The sequence below is a fragment of the Leucoraja erinacea genome, chromosome 32 (assembly GCF_028641065.1).
Source record: "Leucoraja erinacea ecotype New England chromosome 32, Leri_hhj_1, whole genome shotgun sequence".
Classification (NCBI taxonomy): Eukaryota; Metazoa; Chordata; class Chondrichthyes; order Rajiformes; family Rajidae; genus Leucoraja; species Leucoraja erinaceus.
Genome location: NC_073408.1, coordinates 18,570,318 through 18,591,141, shown reverse-complemented (window position 1 = coordinate 18,591,141; position 20,824 = coordinate 18,570,318). Strand labels below are relative to the sequence as shown.

Below are 20,824 nucleotides of genomic sequence, written 5' to 3'. Positions count from 1 at the left end.
AGCATCTCTGGAGAAGATGGAAGGTTGACGTTTAGGGTCGAGGTTCTTCTGAAGAAAGATCCTGACCCAAAATGTCACCTATCCATGAGTCTGAAGGAGGGTCCCAACTCTCAGTGTCACCTATCCATGTTCTCAAGAGAGGCTACCTGACCCGCTGTTACTCCAGCACTTTGTTTCCTTTAGTGTATTAACTAGCATCTGCAGTTCTTTGTTTCTACAAATATTCAACACCCTCTGGATGAAGAAATTTCTTCTCATCTCTATCTTAAATGGCCGGCCCCTGAGATTGTGATCTCTGGTGTGCGACATCTCCCAGCAAAGGGAATCATCAACTCGCATCTACTATGTAAAAAACTCCATAATAAACTACATGCGTTTCAATGAGATCACCAATCATTGTTCTATAGATTTTAGAGGAATTGTTATGGATCCATTGTACATAATCTCTCATTGTAAAACCAACCCAGTATAATCTGTTGTGTGAATCTGCTGTCACCACATCAGATGAAAGACTTGATTTCTCCAGAGAGGGTGCGTAAAAATGTACTTGGATTTCATGAGAACTAATGATTGACCAAGGTGAGGTTATTTGGAAGAAGAGGTGGAAATATGGTGGTTTAATTAGTTTGCATACAATTCAGAACAAACGTTCATACCAAATCAGAGCCGGCACCGATGAACCAGATGGGCTCCACCTTCCCTGGGTCATCGGTGAAAGCTCTGATTTGTTCTTTACCTTTTCATACCTCTAGATACCCTGTCTCCTGACTCAGTCTGAAGAAGGGTCTCAACCCAAAGCATCACCTTTTCTTTTTCTCTAGAGATGCTGACTGACCCACTGAGTTACTTCAGCATACGTACCTCGGTGACTGCCAATCGCCTTCCCCCCCCCCCCCCCCCGGACACTTATTATTATGTATTCAAATCGTTTGCTATGTCGCTCTTCAAGGGAGATGCTAAATGCATTTCGTTGTCTCTGTACTGTACACTGACAATGACAATTAAATTGAATCTGAATCTGAATCTGAATATATATATTCCTTCGCTCCATAGATGCTGCCTCACCCGCCGAGTTTCTTCAGCATTTTTGTCTACCAATATATATATATATATATATATATATATATTCTCTGTAAGAAGGAACTGCAGCGGGGCAGGCAGTATATCGCTGAAGAGAAGGGTCTTGATCCGGAACATCACCCATTACTTCTCTCCAGAGATGCTGAGTTAATCCAGCATTATGTGTCTACAATATATCAATATACTGCATTTTTATGCTATGTTTTATGGTGTTTACAGAGTACTATGATTATATATTTGTTGCACTGACGCTTGACTGAGCGGCTTCTTTCTATGTGCACCTTTTGTTTATCATTAGGAACAGAAATCTGCACCCACCCACACGATAGAACATGGTACATATCTAGAACGGTCAACACAGGAACAGGCCCTTTGGCCCACACTAACTGCGCCAAACACGATGCCCACTTAAACTAATCCCTACTATGCAGGAAGGAACTGCAGATGCTGGTTTAAATCAAAGATAGACACAAAAAGCTGGAGTAACTCATCGGGCCAGGCAGCATCTCTGGAGAGATGGAATGGGTGACGTTTCAGGTCAAGATCCTTCTTCAGACTGAGAGTCAGTGGAAAGGGAAACGAGAGATAAAGACGCTGATATAGAGAGTTGCATCCACACTCTCTCCATCCCTCCCTCACCCAAAGTCGTCTCGTTGAGTCTCATTGTCTATATTCATTTCCACCCAGGCCACAGCCAACAATGGCCTGTTTCCTCCACCATAGACACTTTTTTGCATATCCTTCATTCATTTGTATCTCCCTACTGTCTACGCATGCTCCATATCCCTCATTACATGCATATTCATGTGTCTATCTATAAACCTCTTAAACATCACTATTGCATCTGCATCTCAACTACCCCCGGCACAATTTCAAATGAATCATAACCTCTCAATACTTTAATTCACAGTCATAATTAGTCCTATATAACTGTTGAATATCCCTGCTTAGCTGCTACTGATCTAGCTACAGGGTATTTGTACTCAAATAATTTATATGGTTGGAAGACTTAATGAGGTCATTAAATTATATTATTATACAAAATCTAGTTATATATGCTGTAAACACTGTGCACATTGAGTTTGTTATAAGAGTGGAATAAAGTGAATGTCATGAAGATCCTGCGCCTGTTATGATAAAGAAAAGTTACTGAAACTCGAACAGGATGCAAGTTCCACCGCAATCCACATTGCAAATGGCCACGAAGATGAGAAAAGTTATCAAGAAAATAAATTGGCAGAAGCAAAATCGTAAACTACAAATGGGCACGGCGCTGATGGAAGTAGTGGTACATCTCATGAACCCCGAGGAAACCTCGTGGCCCGCAAGATAAAAAAGGTGAAATAAAAACAATAACAAGGAATAAAACCACCTCTGCAGGTTCAAACGTGGTGCTGCAGGCAAAGTCCATTTTGCATGGGTCCCTTGGGCCCAGATCAAAGGGAGGCAAGGGGCGCTCCAGGCAATTACTTTTAACTGTGAAGCCGTGACTTTGGTGGATAGAACCTTATTTTGAAGCCAGATATAAAGGAAGGAAGACGCTGTCTGTTTGCAAACAGTGGAGCAAGCGGAGAACACACAAGATTGAGTACCATTCCCTTTGCTTTTGTGGGAAAAGGAACAAAATGGTGGTCTAAGCACAAGCAGGTTTCATGGGGTGGTGGACTGTACAACACGGTGTGTCAATTGTTCACACCCCCACATGAAGAGAATGGAGTCCAGTAACAATGTTGAGCTGGAATGGGTGCTGAACAGTCAGCATTGAACGTTGCAAAGAAGGGATGCGCTAAAGTGTTAACAAAAATAGGCTTTGAAGTGGATACATGTGCACTGACTTGGCAATTACACTCACAGGGCAAGCCTGTGTCCCATTTTTAATGGGCTAGTCCATATATGAGTCACCATTGCATCTCCCAATTTTCTTCAGAGGCAGACTTGCAAGATGGGGCCAGAAAGTTGAGACTCTCTGTGTGCTGTTCCAAAAGAGGATCTATTGTACTCATGTACAGTACGATTTTATGTAATAGCATGCTGAAGAACAATCTCACTGTATCTCTGTACATGTGATATGAAAAAAAACATTTAAAGCATTGGAAGTCTTTGACTCCCGATGTCTATTGCATTTCACAATAAAGCATAACTTTATTTTGTGAGAGAGAAACATTTGCAGATGTTTAGGGAAATACAAAGAAGGGCATTGAGGCTGATGATGTTGCTAAAGATAGACTCAAAGTGCTAGAGTAACTCAGCAGGGAAGTGGAGAGGGAGGTGGCGAGGGATGGAGGGGGGAGGGAGGGGAAGAGGGGGGGAGAGGAAAAGGGAGTGAGGGCACGAGGGAGAGAGGGAGGGGGAGAGGGATAAGGAGAGGGAGATGGGGAAGGGAGAGGGAGGAGGAGAGGGATAAAATTCCTACCTACTGAATTGCACTGTGAAATATGGCCACCACCATGTGAACATTAAAACCCCTGCACCCATGCGGGCCTCCTTGCTCCTGGATGTAGGCATTGCTTTGTCAAGTTATTGTTTTGGCCAGTGATTTGAAATGGTCATGTCACGTTAAAATAAATCACACTCAGGAAACATCCACTCTATGTACGGTACTTAGAACAAGGTAGTGCTAGCCTTGAATTGTTTTTAAAGGAAAAATATATTATTGATGACAATAACAGTGCAATTTGTCAAATGTGTGGGGGAACCATTTCAATGTCTTATAGACAGTAACATGACTGTTCTTTCAAATAAGTACCTTCAAATTTAAAAAAAAAACAAGGTTGTCTATAGCTCCATGACTACGATAAAGCCTAGATCCCACAGCATCTTTGTGTGTGGGAATGCTTCCTTACCCTTTTATGTGCCATGGACACAGTTTCAGGTCCAATAACCATACGCTCTAGGTGATTAAAAAACATTATGGACGCAAAGTTTAATCCTTATGGATACAATACATTTCAATCTTTCAGTTCCATTGCCCAACCAAAGCACGGCTGGATGATTTAAAAGAATTGATCCAAAATGCTGGAGTAACTCAGCGGGTGTGGCAGCATCTATGGAGAGAAGGAATGGGTGACGTTTCAGGCCGAGACCCGAGGGCGTCACCCATTCCTTCTCTCCATAGATGCTGCCTCACGCGCTGAGTTACTCCAGCATTTTGTCACTACCTTCGATTTTATCCAGCATCTGCAGTTCTTTTTCACACATGATTTAAAAGAGTGTTTGCTTATCTCATTTGGTTTGGGTGCATCAAACCAAGACAACCATTAAATCTTTCCTGACTTGGGACATTGTTTTCCTATCAGTGATCAGGGGGAGAGGAAAATACTTAAGTCTGCTACTCTGTCAGGTGAAATGTCTCTCATGCAAAGTGAATTTATTCATCAATTGATCAAGAAAGCCAATCTCAGTGAAAAGCTAGTTGGACTTTAGAAAGACAATATCAATGCAAATTTTGATAGTGCTAAACAAGCCAGCAAAAAATATGCAATGAAAAAAGAACAAAGGAAGGAAATGTTTGATTTTGATCAGTATTTATTGTTACAACATGGAATTTCTTGGAGCACAGGACAATGAAGGTTGATCTTACAGAGGTGTACACAATTATGAGATGTATAGATTGAGTAAATGCACAGAGTTTTTCCAGGAGGGGGGAATCAAGAACCAGAGGATATAGGTTTAAGATGAGAGGGGAAAGATTTAATGGGAACCTGAGGGGGATCTTTTTTACACAAAAGTGTGGGTATATGGAACGAGCTGCCAGAAGAAGTAGTTGAGGCAGCTCATTCGTAACATTGAAGAGACAATTGGACAGGTAGATGGATAGGACAGGTTTAGAGTGTTATGGGCCAAGGGTGGGCAGGTGGGACTAGATGTAGGTGGCCATTTTGGTTGGCCAAGGGGCCTGTTTCCACGCTGTATGACTCTATGAATTTCTTCCATATTACAGAACAGTTACGTATCCCTACTAATTTTTCCTGTTACTTATTCTCGTTGCATTCTGGACAACTCCTCAAGCATACAGAACCTTGAAAGCGCAGACGCCCTGACTTAGGAACATCTTCCTCTGCACTGCTATCAGACTCCTGAACCAATCACCCATTTTTCACCCCCTTCCCAGAGGTGCTGCTATGTACTCTTATCCTGAACTCTAATTTTACTCAGTTATTCCGTTACTGCATTTTTATATTTTTACACTACTTCAGTATGCATTACAATTTTTACTCCATTCAGCTATTTTACATTTGTTGTTGTTGTATTTCTTGTTGTATCTATCATTATCATATATAGTTTGTAGACCCTCGTGTGTATGATAGGAAGCTGGTCAGAGGGGGTGAAATTCATTGCCACAGAAGACTGTGGAGGCCAAGTCAATGGATATTTTTAAGGCAGAGATAGATAGATTCTTGATTAGTACGGGTGTCAAGGGTTATGGGGAGAAGGCAGGAGAATTGGGTTAAGAGGGAGAGATAGATCAGTCATGACCGATAAACTGGTTCGAATCTACTCCTGAGTTAAACCGCTCAATGGAACCATTGAAAGAGAACCTCGAGGGGTGGAAGAGGTCCGCCCTGTTTCGACTAATGCAATCAACTCGACGTGCACAAACGGAAGATCAAATAGAACAAGTTGTCCAACAACTTTAGGCTGTGCACGCCACACGAAAGAAGAAGAAGAACCTCGAGGGGCAACTGCTTTTCCACCCTCGAGGATGTTGACCTGACCAAACCTTTTCACATCAAACTTTTTATTTTACCCAGGGTGGGGGAATCAAGAACCAGAGGGCAAAGGTTGAAGGTGAGAGGGGAATAAATTCATCGGAACTGGAGGGGCAACCTTTTCATTTAGAGGGTGGCAGGTAGAATAACAACATTTAAGAGACAGTTGGACAAGTACTAGAATACGAAAGGTTCATGGGGATATGGACCAAATGTGGGCAAATGGGACTAGCCTAGATGGTGCATCTTGGTTAGCATGGACAAGTTGGGCCAAAATACCTCTTTCCATGCTGTATACTCTATGTCTATGATTCTACCTCTACCAGCATCTTTATCAGGCCATCTGACACATTACATTTTGTGGAATCTTGCTATGCTTCAATTGCAGCTGGAGAAAAAGGTAGGAATAGGCCACTGCCTCTGTCCCCCCCCCCTCCCCTTCCTCCAAGCCCAGCCTGCCTTGCCATCCCTGTCAGACAATGTGATCAGAACTAATCTGCCCCAGGGCTCATCTCCTCCCTCCTCCCAGTCCCCCATTGTCCTCAATTCCCTGATCTTTTAAAAACTCGTCTACTTTAAATAGCCACAATAATCCTCAACATTCTGGGACAGAGAATTCCAGAGATTCAATACCTTCTACAAAAAGTATTAAATTCCTAGGCAGACCTGAGTTTTTAATGACTGACCTGTAACCATGTAATTATGTCCCTCGTTTGAGATTCTTCCACTAGTGGAAACGTCTTGACGTCTACCATGTCAATCCTCCCCAAGATCTTATAACTTTCAATAAGATCACTCCTCATTCTTCTAAACTCTAGCAAACCTCATTTGGATTGCCTCCAACGCCAGTATATCCTTTTTAAAATAAGCCGATCAAAATTGTGTGCAGCATTCCAATTTCATGATTTCTTCAGCAACTGCATTTAAAAAGTTATCTTAATGCATTTGAAAGGTTTCAGTTTAGTTTATTGTCACATGTACCGAGGTACAGTGAAAAGCTTTTGTTGCGTGCCAAAGATATTAAATGAACAAAGTTCCTTTGTTTAAGCTACAATTATTGCCGGTGACTATAAATGACTTCAGAGATCATGGAAGCAAGAGATTCAGTTTTATTCTTAAATGGTCCAGGTGCGATAATGGATTGTGGATTTGTTCGACAGATGGGATATGGATGACTGTGAACACAGCCAATGGTTCCGAACATTACTTTGAGTGACAGTCCAAGACTAGCAACCTGAATTGTGCTCAGTGAATCAATTCTCAGATAATATCTACCATAAATTAGATGGGCTACATAGCGGCACAGCGGCAGAGTTGATGCCTTACAGTGCTTGCAGCGCCAGAGATCCGGGTTCGATACCGACTACGGGTGCTGTCTATACGGAGTTTGTACGTTCTCCCCATGACCTGCGTGGGTTTACTCCGAGATCTTGGGTTTCCTCCCACACTCCAAAGACGTTCAGGTTTGTAGGTTAATTGGCTTGGTAAATGTAAAATTTGTCCCTAGTGGGTGTAGGATAATGTGCGGGGATCGCTGGTCGGCACGGACCCGGTGGGCCGAAGGGCCTGTTTCCACGCTGTATCTCTAAACTAAATTAAACTAAAAGCATCTTTGGATATCCAGACTTCTGAACACTGTCATTAAGTTACAGCAGTGAAGCTTAATATAACTTCAGGAGCAAGACCTCAACCTTTCGTTGGTTAATTTACAGCTTTTCCGACTTTAAGCTAAAGTTTTCAAAGTTAAAAGTTTTAAAGTTTTCAAAGCTGAAATCTTTGAGCATAACCAGTGATTCTGATGATTGGGCAGCAGCTTTTTGTAATAATTCTCCTATTGCATTTCAACCTATTTAAAGCTCTTTATAGTTTCCAGTCTTAATAATTATCTTTTGCCTTGGGCTCTCATATCTTTTGTCACTTAATCTCTCATAACGTTGTTCAACAGACTTCTCAGGGCAGGGCAGCTAAGACATTTAAAGCACATTACCTGGGATTTTGAAGAGGCCAAATTGCTGCATTCCCTACATCATGAAATCAACCACATTAAAAAGGAAAAGCTCTTAGTTCAGTACAGCGCGCTTATTCCGATGCAAGATGTGGCCACTGATGACAAAATCAGCAATTATTGGTATTTCTAATTTTAAGCCGAACTGAGAAAAAGAACGACGCCACTTTAATGCAAATCTTTATTTTAGATCAATTCAACTGCACTTGTTAAATATTGTCTCTTCCCAGACCATCAACAAAGCATTCTGGGAGAAGGAAAGGGAAATCATTTTGTTTTGTTTTAGCTTAGAGATACAGCGTGGACATAGGCCCTTTGGCCCACCGAGTCCGCACCGACCATTCAACTCACCGCACACTAGTTCCATGTTATCCCACTTTTGCATCCATTGCCAACAAAATAGGGGTACTTTACAGAAGCCAATTAACCTACAGACATCCACATCTTTAGAATGTGGGAGGAAACCCCATGATCACAGGGAGAACGTTACAAACTCCACACACAGACAGCAGCCGAGGTCAGGATCGAACCTGCGTCTCTGGCGCTGTGAGGCAAGATCACTAATGTTGCGACACTGTGCAACCCTTAAACATTTTAAATGATGGAAAATCATTGAGGGCAAATTTGTAGGTGCGTTTAAGGGATAGAGTACAGATTATGAAATTATCGGCAAGTTTACTTATAATGTTCCAATTCCCAGTTTTCGTGAGAAATATGAGGCTCTGAACTAAAGTATTTTGACAAAGTCATTGAGTTGAAACATTTACTGTGTTCCTCTCTTCAAAGATGCTGCCTGAACTGCTGAGTGTTTCTGGTATTTTTTGTTAAGATGCATTTTTCTTGTTTCATTCATTGTAAGCATTTAAAATACAGAACAGTGGAAAAGTCACACCACAATTTTCCCAGCATATAATGAATGAAGGAGCAATGATTTTGTCCCCTCCGAGGCTGAGGTCATGTGTTTCTTGGTGTCCAGTTCCTACCTGTACATTGGTGACCTGAAGCGTCCCATTGTCCAGCATGCTGACCCGAGGGTCGTTCCCCAGGATCCTCTGTCCGTCCTTCAGCCAGTGCACGCTGGGTAGAGGGTTGCCCATCACATGGCACTGGAGCTGTGCCGTGGAATCCACGCCGAGCGTCTGGTTGCCGGGTCCCTGGCGGATGATGGGCGGTGTTCGATCTGAAGAGACTGAGAGAGAAGTGGGAGAGTGAAGACATTGGCCACATTTTGTAAAAGCCGGTATCACTTATCAGCAACTCAACAATGCGGAGGCACTGTGGCACAGCGGTAGAGTTGCTGCCTCACAGCGCCAGAGACCCGGGTTCGATCCTGACCATGGGTGCCGTCTGTACAGAGTTTGTACATTCTCCCCGTGACCTGCGTGGGTTTTCACCAGGTGCTCTTTTTCCCTCCCACACTCCAAAGGCATGCAGGTTTGTAGGTTAATTTGGCTTCGGTAAAAATTGTAAATTGCCCTTAGTGTGCGGGATAGTGCTAGTGCACGGGGATCGCTGGTCGGCGCAGATCCGCTGGGTCGAAGGTTCTGCTTCTGTGCTGTATCTCTAAACTGAAGCAAACTAAACTCAAGAGCTAAACTGGGTCTCCATCGTGTCACACAGGGAGATGTATTGACTGTAAATGGGTCACGCTAGGAGGTGAAATTAAAAGAGAATTGTGTTGGGTATCAGTACTGAAGGACCACGACTGGGACCACAAGCTACATTTATGTAGTACTTTTATTAAATGCTTTACAAGAACTTAGAAAATACAACTAAACACATCTCCAAAGATCTGAACATGGGACACAACACCCGCCTCTGCAACTGGATACTTCACTTCCTGACCGATACGCTGCAATCAGTAAGGAAAGGTGATCAAACATCCACAACTATAATCTTAACACCGGTTGGTGCCTGAATTTAGTCAGACTGGCTGCGGGAAGCAGTGCAGTCCACCTCGACGGTGGAGTGGACCGCTGGAGGCCCTGCACAAGCCTGGGGCTCGGCTGCAATGGGCGCTGCTGCAAGAGGCCGAGCATAGGGAGCAGATGCCACCTGCAGCTACACGGAGCAGTGGAGACACAGTGGAGGACACCATTGGCTCCACAATGTTAAAGTCCGCAGGCTCCGGCAAGAGGCCGCCAGCTCCTCGATGTTAGGCCGCAGTGCGGATGGGGATACGATACGGAAAAAAATTGCATCTCCGTCGAGGTAAGAGATTAACAAAAATGTTTCCCCCCCACACCCCCACATAAAAAAAGCTGATGAACACTAAATCATACATTTTACACATACTAAAAAAACAATAATGATGGAAGGGACAGACAATCTGTTGGCGAGGCAGCCATTGCTGACGCCACCCGGTGGACTGCTGCCTGTGAGGAGTTTCTATCTTCTCCCTGTGGGTTTTCTCCAACTCTCCGGTTTCCTCCCACATTCCAAAGACGTACAAATTTGTAGGATTTTTGGTTTCCGTAAATTGTAACTAGTGTGTAGAATAGAACTAGTGTACGTGTGAATGTTGGTCGGCATGGACTCGGTGGGCTGGAGGACCTGTGTCCACGCTGTATCTCTAACGAAACTAAAACCTGGCTTTTTCAGGATTGGCTTAGACACATACTGCATGGAAACAGGCCCCTGGTACAGTGCCCATCCAACTATGAAACACTTGTTACAGTACTAAGTACCCAAGGTGACATTAACAGTAGTCAATTAACCTAACAACCTAATAACTTTCGGCACACAGAATTCAACTGGAGCATCCAGGAGAAATCCATTGAGTCACAAGGAGGACGTGCAAACTCCACAAAGACAGTACCTGAGCACTGGATCGAGCCCAGCTATGAGGAAGCAATGCCTTTGCTGTGTTTCTCAGTCAAATTATGATGTACGTGAAGAAAGAGAACACTGCCTGAGATGAGGAGAGCATGAGAGGGTGGAGGGACTTGTGGAGACCAGTTTGGGAGGGGAGGCAGATGCAGGGGAGATGCATCTCATTGTCAAGATAAATGTAGTGCAATCAGGCGACAGTTCCAGTGTTCTGTATTATACAGACAAGCAGTACAGAGTGAGTGTTTGGTCTCAAAGCAGCCACAGAATTAACTGAACCGAACATCGCATGACAAGGAGAAGATTGTTCAACCAACTGACTGTGTGGCTGGTAGATTCAACTTGTCAGCTTAGGACAACGGTAAAGCTAGAGAAGTGTGTCTGACAAGACCGCGGGGAAACTAACTGACTGTGCCTGGTTCTGCTCCCTCCCCAAATAAACACTTCACCATCAGCTAAACGCCCAGACAGGTAGATCAGTTTGTGTAGGAAGGAACAACAGATGCTGGTTTAAACTGAAGATGGACACAAAATGCTGGAGTAACTCAGCGGGACAGGCAGCATCCCTGGTGGGAAGGAATGGGTGACGTTTTGGGTCCAGACCCTCGGGGGAATGGGAAATGAGAGGTATAGATGGTGAGGTAGAGATATAGAACCAATGAATGAAAAATATGTAAAAAAGTAACGTTGATTAAAAAAAACAGGCCATTGTTAGCTGTTTGCTCGGTGAGAATGAGAAGCTGGTGCGACTTAGATGTGGGAGGAATGGAGAGAGAATGAGTATCAGGGTTGCTTGAAGTTAGATAAATCAATATTCATATCACTGGGCTGTAAGCTGCCCAAGCACAATATGAGATGCTGTTCCTCCAATTTCTGTTTAGCCTCACTCTGACAATGGAGGAGGCCTAGGACAGAAAGGTCAGTGTGGGAATGGGAAGGAGAGTTAAAGTGTTTGGCAACTGGGAGATTAGTTTACTTTCTTATCCTTTCACAGGGCCGCAGATATTGAGACTTGTTGCCTTCCACACGACACGACACTTTGACCCTCATATAATAACTAACAAGTCAATTAGCGGTGAACATTAATTGACTGACCTAATACATGGCTTGTTTCCGCATCGAGTCAAAGTGTCAGCAAGTCCTCCAATTAGACCAACATCAATTGCATTTAGATTTAAGCAGAGCCATTTGTAATAAGTTGCTAATGTTACAAGCAGTCTTAAAGGTTCATACAAGTGTTTCAATTCAAACAGGCCTTCATAATGTTTTAAGCCCAATGAATCAAACTTTTCATTCAAGTTCTTCTTAAAGTGTTCCCATACATAGCATCTGAACAAGGCATTTTACTTCAGATTTGATTGCGGGCTCCATTTGTTCCTCATTATATTCTTGTTATTGAAGTATTTTAACTGAGGTCTTTGATGGCTCTTTCACTACAAGGGGCATTGGTAACACTGGAAAATTATTTATGAAGTCATAGAGAATCATAGTCATACAGAGTGGAAACAGGAAACTTGTCCACACTGAGCAACATGTCCCATCCACACTAGTCTCACTTGCCTGTGTTTGCCCCATATCCATCTAAACCTGTCCTATCTATGTACCTGTCTGATTGTTTCTTAAACATCGCAACAGCCCCTGCCTCAACTACCATCTCTGGCAGCTTGTTTCATACACTCACCACCCTTTGTGTGAAAAAGTTACCCCTCAGATTCCTATTAAATCTTTCTCCCTTCACCTTAAAGCTATGTCCTCTGGTTCTCGATTCTCCTACTTTGGGCAAGAGACTCTGTGCATCTACCCAATCTATTCCTCTCATGATTTTGTACACCCCTCATTCTCCTGTGCACCAAGGAGGATGAGGCATTGGTGTGGCACAATTTTCCCACGGGACTGGTGAAGTAGAAATGTCAGCGGTATTCCTGTTTCTTGCAGTGAATTCTGCTGGGAGTGTGCGTACTTGATGAGGAGAGGATCGGGCTCAGCATTGATGCTCCTGCAGTTGACCAGTGTGCCAGTGTTTAATGAGAGTCTTTAATGACCAAGAGTCATACATTCTTGCAGCACGGAAACATGCTGCACGGTCCACCAACTGCACGCAAACTATCATGTGTCCTTGTACATCGATTCTATACTAATTTCATTTTGCAAACCACTGGTACAAACATTGATTTCTCCAATTTTAGATATCCAACTAACCCCTGCCCTTCCTCTTTCTTCTCTCCCCTTATAAACTACCTTAAATCCCTGAGATAAAATCATCCATTACTTGCTTAGTCTCATCCATTCCATTGTAGTTTCCTGCTCTCCCATCCCTAAATATTGCTGAGGAAGGAACTGCAGATGCATTCCTTCTCTCCAGAGATGCTGCCTGTCCCACTGAGTTACTCCAGCATTTTGTGTCTACCCTAAATATTGCTTCATGTCTTTGTAGGCTGCACTATTCTGGATGAAGTAAATCATTTTCAAATTTTTATATAAGATTCAATCATATTATGATCACTAGTCCCTAAAGACCCTTTAACTACCAGATCATCAATTAAGCCTTTCCCGTTACATGCCACCAGGTCTAACATAGCCTGTTCCCTTGATAGTGATCTGAAAAACCACTCCATAAATTCATCCTTCACACTATTACTGCTAATTTCGTTTCCTCAGTCTGTATGCAGATTAAAGTCCCCCATGGTTATTATATTTCCCTTTTCACACACAACTCTAATTTCCTTACTTGTACTCATTCCCACGTTGCCACCACTATTTGGGGGCTTACAGACAGCTCCCATCAATATTTTTCTACTCTTGTTATTTTTCTGCTCTACCAAAACTAATTCCAGTCTGATTTTGAAGAACCCAAATCCTTGCTCTCCACTGCTTTCATCCCATTCTTTAATATCAGGACTCTCCTCCATCCATTTTCCCATCTCATCCAAATGCTAAGTGTCCTGGAATATTTATGTCCCAACATTGGTCACTTTGCAACGATAGCATTGTTACATCCATTCAATTGTAGCCATTTCTTTCTATTTCTACCATAAATTCACAAGCCTTATATTGGATTTTATTTTGCATTCAAATTGTGAAAAAACATAAACTACAAGTTGTATTCCATATATCATTTACGTTTCTACAGAGAGCTGACGTTCTTTAATTTTCACACCGTGTAATTATTAACCATTCAGGGAGCAAATTCCCAGTTTATGATCTTTCGAGGCATTGGGGCCACCTGCAGTCAGGTACTGATCCTATTTCCCTCTTTAAACAGGGAACAGTTCCTTTGAAGATCTCCGACGGAAGGCCAATACTTTACAAGCGGGTCCCACAAGGGTATACATTACTCAGAAGGCCCAGGACAAAGACAGAAAGCCAATAAGAACGTAAACTGCTGTGTATGCTACTTGATAGGGATTACCTGAGAAAAAAAATAAAGTGTGTTTGAAAACGAAAGGAGCTTCAATGCCTGGAACGGACCAACAGTGGGATACTTCTGGAAGAGATTTTGTTGCAATCAATGGAAATTGATTATACAGGAATGAGCACTGACACAGTGAGAAATGAGATGGAGTAATTGTAAATAGATCTCAGCCCACTGAAACTGCAAACAACCACACATTGAACTGCAGGGTAGTCAAGAAATAACAAGATTAACTCAAACCTTAATAGCCTTCTGCAGCAGTTCGACTGTTCTTGATGAATAGGTTTTTTGATAGATGAATTATCACGAGACAATGATACATTTAATTATTGATTTTGCATGAGATAGTGGGACAGCACAGAGAGAAATATTGGAGAAACCCTGCGAATTTCCAGCCAAAACGTAGTCACTGATGTGCACTCTTTATACTTTAGAGATATAGCATGTAAATAGGCTCTTTGGCCCACGACCAGTCCGTGACGACCAGCTATCACCCTGTACACTAACACTATCCTACAGTAGATGAGGTTGGCAGAGGTGCAAGTGAACCTCTGCCTCACCTGAAAAGGCTCACCCTAGTGAGGGCCTCCATCATAGATAAGGCCCTCACTAGGGTCTCCTCAATATCCCGCAGCTCCGCTCTTGCTCCTCCTCCACCCAGTCGCAACAAGGTCAGAGGCTCCCTAGTCTTCACCATCCACCCCATCAGCCGTCGCGTACGGCACATAATCCTCCGACATTTTTGCCACCTCCAACAAGACCCCACCACTAGCCACAGCTTCACATCTTCACCTTTCCGCTTAGCCTGGTCAACTTGTCCCTTCCCACCCCCACCCCCCCCACCCCCCCCCACCCCCCCCCCCCCCCCCCCCCCCCCCCCCCCCCTTTCCCCCGGTACTTTCCCAGCAGGTGATGCAACAACTGTCCCTATACCTCCCCCCCTCGACTCCATCCTAGGATCCCGACAGTCTTTTCAGGTGAGGCGCAGGTTCACTTGCACATCCTCCAACCTCATCTACTGTATCTGTATCTGCTGTTCCGGGTGTGGGCTCCTACATATTGGCTAGTCAAGCTCAGGCTCGGCGATCATTTCGATGAACACCTCCGCTCAATCCGACTTAACCTACCTGATGGCCCGGTTGCTAAACACTTTAACTCCCCCCATTCCACACTGACCTTTCTGTCCTGGGCCTCCTCCATTGTCAGAGTGAGATCCAGCGCAAATTGGAGGGACAACACTTCATATTTCGCTTGGGCAGCTTACACCTAAGCGGTATGAACATTGACTTTGCTAACTTCAAGTAACCCTTGCTTTCCCTCTCTCTCCATCCCCTCCCCATTCCCAGTTCTCCAACCAGTCTGACTGTCTCCGACAACATTTTATCTCTGTTTGCTTTCTTGTTACCTTCTCCCAGCTAACAATGATCTATTCTACATTTTCCTTGATCTCCATTCCCTTTGTCCTGTTTTCACACATCACATTATCTATGTATCTCCCTCTCCCCCGACTCAGTCTGAAGAAGGGTCTTGTCTATGGACCTGAAACATCACCCATTCCTTCTATTCAGAGATGCTGCCTATCCGGCTGCATTACGCCAGCATTTTGTGTGCATCTTCGGTTTAAACCAACATCTGCAGTTCCTTCCTATATCAGCTTAGATAGAGCATCTTGGTCAGCATGGACGAGTTGGGCTGAAGAGCCTGTTTCCCTGGTGTGCAGGACTCTATGACAATAGCGTTTGTATGTTAACACCACACAGTAGAAATGCTATTCAAAAGCAGGAGGTTGGAGTGATGGGTGAAGTGCGCAGTAGTTGAAGAGGCATCTTGCGAAAGAAGGCGACAGAATCAGGAGATGTTAATGATTCCCGCAAGGGATATACTGGAGAATACAGAAGAGTTACGTGATCATGTGTGAATTCTAAAAGTTGATTCAGTGGAAGGAATGTCACAAGATTCCACTGACGAGTTAAGAACACAAGTTCCTTTGAGAAGATCAAAGAGATGCATCAAACCTGTAATTAGATTAAATCTGTAAATTTGAATCAAAAAGAAGAAAGCAGTAGAGTGCGTGCAAATCTATGATGCGCGATCAACGTACAAAATGGTTAGTAAGAGTAGAATAAAGAAAATCGAAATTTGGCAGATTTCTGTGACGATTACAGATTTGTTGTATAACACACACTCCAGATAGTTAAGAACCCACATCTAAGATACTGTTCCTTCCTCGACACTTGAAGAAGAGCTGGTATGCCTTCAATTTGGACTGATTCAAACAGGATACATGTACAGTTGTAAGAGTTCAACTTGCGCTAATTATAAAGAAATGACTGTATTTATACAGACCATAATCGGAATGTCCCGAGACTGCTATTATGTAGGCTATAACATGGGCATGTGCCAGTAATCCTGCTTCCAAGATCATACGAACCAGATGAGGTTAAATTAAAGAAAGAGGATGCAGTACAGAGGCAATCTCCCCGCATTTCATTTCCTGTATTCATTTATGGCACTAATTATTCCCCATCGATTTGGAAGCGCTGATGGCCAGATGAAAGCTCACACTCAATTGGATTTCCCAGTAACAATCTACAGGCAGGCAGGCAGGCAGGGAGGGAGGGAGAGAGGGAGGGAGGGAGGCACGGAGGATGGGGGTGCTGGGGAAATCAATCAATGTAAACGACTTGCTCCAGGAAGAGGTAATCCAGGGGAGAGCTGTCATCCTGTCAGAGACCGCAGGCTGCGCTCATCATTCAGCGTGCCAGAGGGGATCCCACATCTCATGCCATCCTGGAGGAATACACCCCAGATCACTTGGACTGACACACGCCTGACATGCTTTAGCAGAGGTTCGTGTGAGCCCCAAATGATTCCTCTAAGCAGTCAATCTAGTTTGTTGTTCCGTCGAAGTTCTTAAATGGCGTTGATGTTCAGTTCAGTTCAGCTTATTACCACTTGTACCGAGGTACAGTGAAAAGCGTTTGTTGCATGCTAACCAGTCAGCGAAAGACAATACACTACATGCAATGTCAATTAGAACTTCTGATACTGATGTTGCCAGGACTGTGGCCCACTCTAGTCCAGCAGTAGTTTAGCTTAATTCAGAAATACAGCAATGGAAACAGGCCCTGTGGCTCACCGAGTCCACTCCAACCATTCCTTCTCTCCAGAGATTCTCTCCAGAGATGCTGCCTGTTCCGCTGAGTTACTCCAGCATTCTGTGTCTCCCAACCATCGATAGCCCAATCACACTAGTTCTATGATATCCTGCTTTCTCATCCATTCCCCTCACACTACAAGTTATTTATTAGCTCTACAGGATGTGGGAGCAAACTAGAGCACTTGGAGGAAACCCACGCAGTCTCAGGGAGAACATGCAAATTCCACGCTACCGCAGCTGAGGTCAGGATTGAACCTGGTACTCTGAGATATGAGGCAGCAGAGTGCGGTAAGGAAATATAGTGCATGCAGTTCACCTTCAATCATTTTAGTTTTGTGAAGAAACCCCAACTATAAAGAAGTGGGATATTCAGATGAGGAAAATCAATATTAACCATTCCTTTCCAATGCTTTACCACAAAATTATTCCTATCCTCACGGGTAGACAAAAATGCTGGAGAAACTCAGTGGGTGAGTTTCCTTCGATTTTTCCAGCATCTGCAGTTCTTTCTTAAACCTATCCTCACAGGAATCTGATTGCCATGAATAGTTCAACGATTCAATGATACTTTATTGCCCATGTAGCGAGCTACAGTGAAATGCTTTGATCTGCGTACAAACTGATAAAATCATATCGCAGACCTCACATAGGCAGCACACAAATGTCCCCATGTTTCTAGTGCTGGCTGAGTTACAAAAGGTCCCTGATCTTTTGCCTGCCGCCGCATGTGGCAGCAGATGGCCCACCACTGGCTCCTGACGCTCCTCTGGAAGATGAATCTTCTACAGTGGCTTGCAAAAGCATTCATACCCCTTGAACTTTTCCACATTTTGTCACGTTACAACCACAAACGTAAATGTATTTTATTTGGATTTTATGTGATAGACCAACACAAAGTGGCGCATAATTGTGAAGGGGAAGGAAAATGATACATGGTTTTCAAATTTTTTTACAAATAAAGAACTGAAAAGTGTGGCGTGCAAAAGTATTCAGCCCCCTTTACTCTGATACCCCTAAATAAAATCCAGTGCAACCAATTGCCTTCAGAAATCACCTAATTAGTAAATAGAGTCCACGTGTGTAATCTAATCTCAGTATAAATACAGCTGTTCTGTGAAGGCCTCAGAGGTTTGTTAGAGAACATTAGTGAACAAACAGCATCAAGATGCCCAAGGAACACACCAGACAGGTCAGGGATAAAGTTGTGGAAAAGTTTAAAGCAGGGTTAGGTTATAAAAAAATATCCCAAGCTTTGAACATCTCACAGAGCACTGTTCAATCCATCATCCGAAAACGGAAAGAGTATGGCACAACTGCAAACCTACCAAGACATGGCCGTCCACCTAAACTGACAGGCCGGGCAAGGAGAGCATTGATCAGAGAAGCAGCCAAGAGGCCCATGGTAACTCTGGAGGAGCTGCAGAGATCCACAGCTCAGGTGGGAGAGTCTGGCCACAGGACAACTATTAGTCGTGCACTCCACAAATCGGGCCTTTATGGAAGAGTGGCAAGAAGAAAGCCATCGTTGAAAAAAAGCCATAAGAAGTCCCGTTTGCAGTTTGCCACAAGCCATGTGGGGGACACAGCAAACATGTGGAGGAAGGTGCTCTGGTCAGATGAGACCAAAATTGAAGTTTTTGGCCTAAATGCAAAACGCTATGTGTGGCGGAAAACTAACACTGCACATCACCCTGAACACACCATCCCCACTGTGAAACATGGTGGTGGCAGCTTCATGCTGTGGGGATGCTTTTCTTCAGCAGGGACAGGGAAGCTGGTCAGAGTTGATGGGAAGATGGATGGAGCCAAATACAGGGCAATCTTGGAAGAAAACCTGTTAGAGTCTGCAAAAGACTTGAGACTGGGGCGGAGGTTCACCTTCCAGCAGGACAACGACCCTAAACATACAGCCAGAGCTACAATGGAATGGTTTAGATCAAAGCATATTCATGTGTTAGAATGGCCCATTCAAAGTCCAGACCTAAATCCAATTGAGAATCTCTGGCAAGGCTTGAAAATTGCTGTTCACAGACGCTCTCCATCCAATCTGACTGAGCTTGAGCTATTTTGCAAAGAAGAATGGGCAAAAATTTCAGTCTCTAGATGTGCAAAGCTGGTAGAGACATACCCCAAAAGACTTGCAGCTGTAATTGCAGCGAAAGGTGGTTCTACAAAGTATTGACTCAGGGGGGCTGAATACTTTTGCACGCCACACTTGTCAGTTTTTTATTTGTAAAACATTTTGAAAACCATGTATCATTTTCCTTCCACTTCACAATTATGCACCACTTTGTGTTGGTCTATCACATAAAATCCCAATAAAATATATTTACGTTTGTGGTTGTAACATGACAAAATGTGGAAAAGTTCAAGGGGTATGAAAACTTTTGCAAGCCACTGTATGTTTCAATTCAGTCAGCTTGACTATTCCCTCTCAAATGTGCTCTAGGCCAGTTCAACTGCCAGCCAGCTAATACGATTCAAGTGGCTTCCTTAGAGAGGCAGGGTGGGCGAAGGGATTTCAGGGCAAGAAAAGAATAACATATTATATAAAGAAAATAATTACATAAAGAAATTGAAGAGTTGAGAAATCTCAGCAATGAAATCCCATGTTTTCAAGTTAGGTTTGAGGGTTGCCCTGGACTCTTAGCCCTCTACAATGATCTGGAATGTAATCAGTGTGAGTTCAGACTCCCCAAAGATGCAGAATCACTGCAGGAGTTTTGATACTGTGCTAATGCTGAGAAAGAATCACAGTGCTCAACGACGTTTCAAATATCCAACACAGTTGATTTGTTGAGCAGATAAATTGTGGACTTGAATTAATTACAGATATACGCTCACAGGAATATATTTCCTTTTATTGCACCATACCCCATTCATGTTTTGAATAACGGACTTATGGCCATCACTATAAATAAACAAATGCCCATAATATTATTAAATTCAAAAATGTAATGTTCCAGCAGCAGAACTAGTTTCCCCTCTCTCTTAACTTTCGTACTTATTCTTTCTAATCACGTTTGATGCCATTAAATACATTACTGTGGAGATACGGCAACCACGTTAAGTGATTCTTGTGTCTTTTCTGACTTGCAGACAAAATTGATTTATGGGCATTTTAAACAAATGCCGTTATCTGAGTATATTATAAATGCACGAATACAAACCTGGTACAGAGAGCAATTCTTTTCTTCCAGCACTCACAACATCCACACACTCATGGATGTTTCCACTACTGGGAGAGTCTAGGAACAGAGGCCTCAGAATAAAAAGACTCATCTTTAGAAAGGAGATGAGGAGAAATTTCTTCAGTATTAGGGTGATGAATTTCTGGAATTCATTGCCGCAGACCATTTCAATTGATATTTTTAAGGCAGAGGTTGACAGATTCTTGTTTCTCAAGGGTGTCAGGGCTTATGGGGAGGACAGGACAATGGGGTTGAGAGAGAAAGCGAGATCAGCCATGATTGAACGGTGGTATGGACTTGATGGGCCAAATGGCCTAACTCTGCTCCTATCACGTGAAAGTATGAAACAGAAACATAGAAACTTAAAACATAGAAACATAATGTCTATAATGTTAGGTGGAGGAGTAGGCCATTCTGCCCTTCGAGCCAGCACCACCA

General features: G+C 43.4%; 1 protein-coding gene across 7 annotated transcripts in view; it reads right to left on the bottom strand.

The window, feature by feature from the left end:
- Positions 1–20,824, bottom strand: part of robo3 (roundabout, axon guidance receptor, homolog 3 (Drosophila)) — a 472,426-nt gene that overhangs the window by 88,729 nt on the left and 362,873 nt on the right. For all 7 annotated transcript variants that reach the window (XM_055660827.1, XM_055660830.1, XM_055660829.1 and 4 more), the window contains exon 9: positions 8,778–8,983. In XM_055660827.1, coding sequence (XP_055516802.1) covers positions 8,778–8,983 — 206 coding nt within the window. The remainder of the gene's footprint in view (positions 1–8,777; positions 8,984–20,824) is intronic.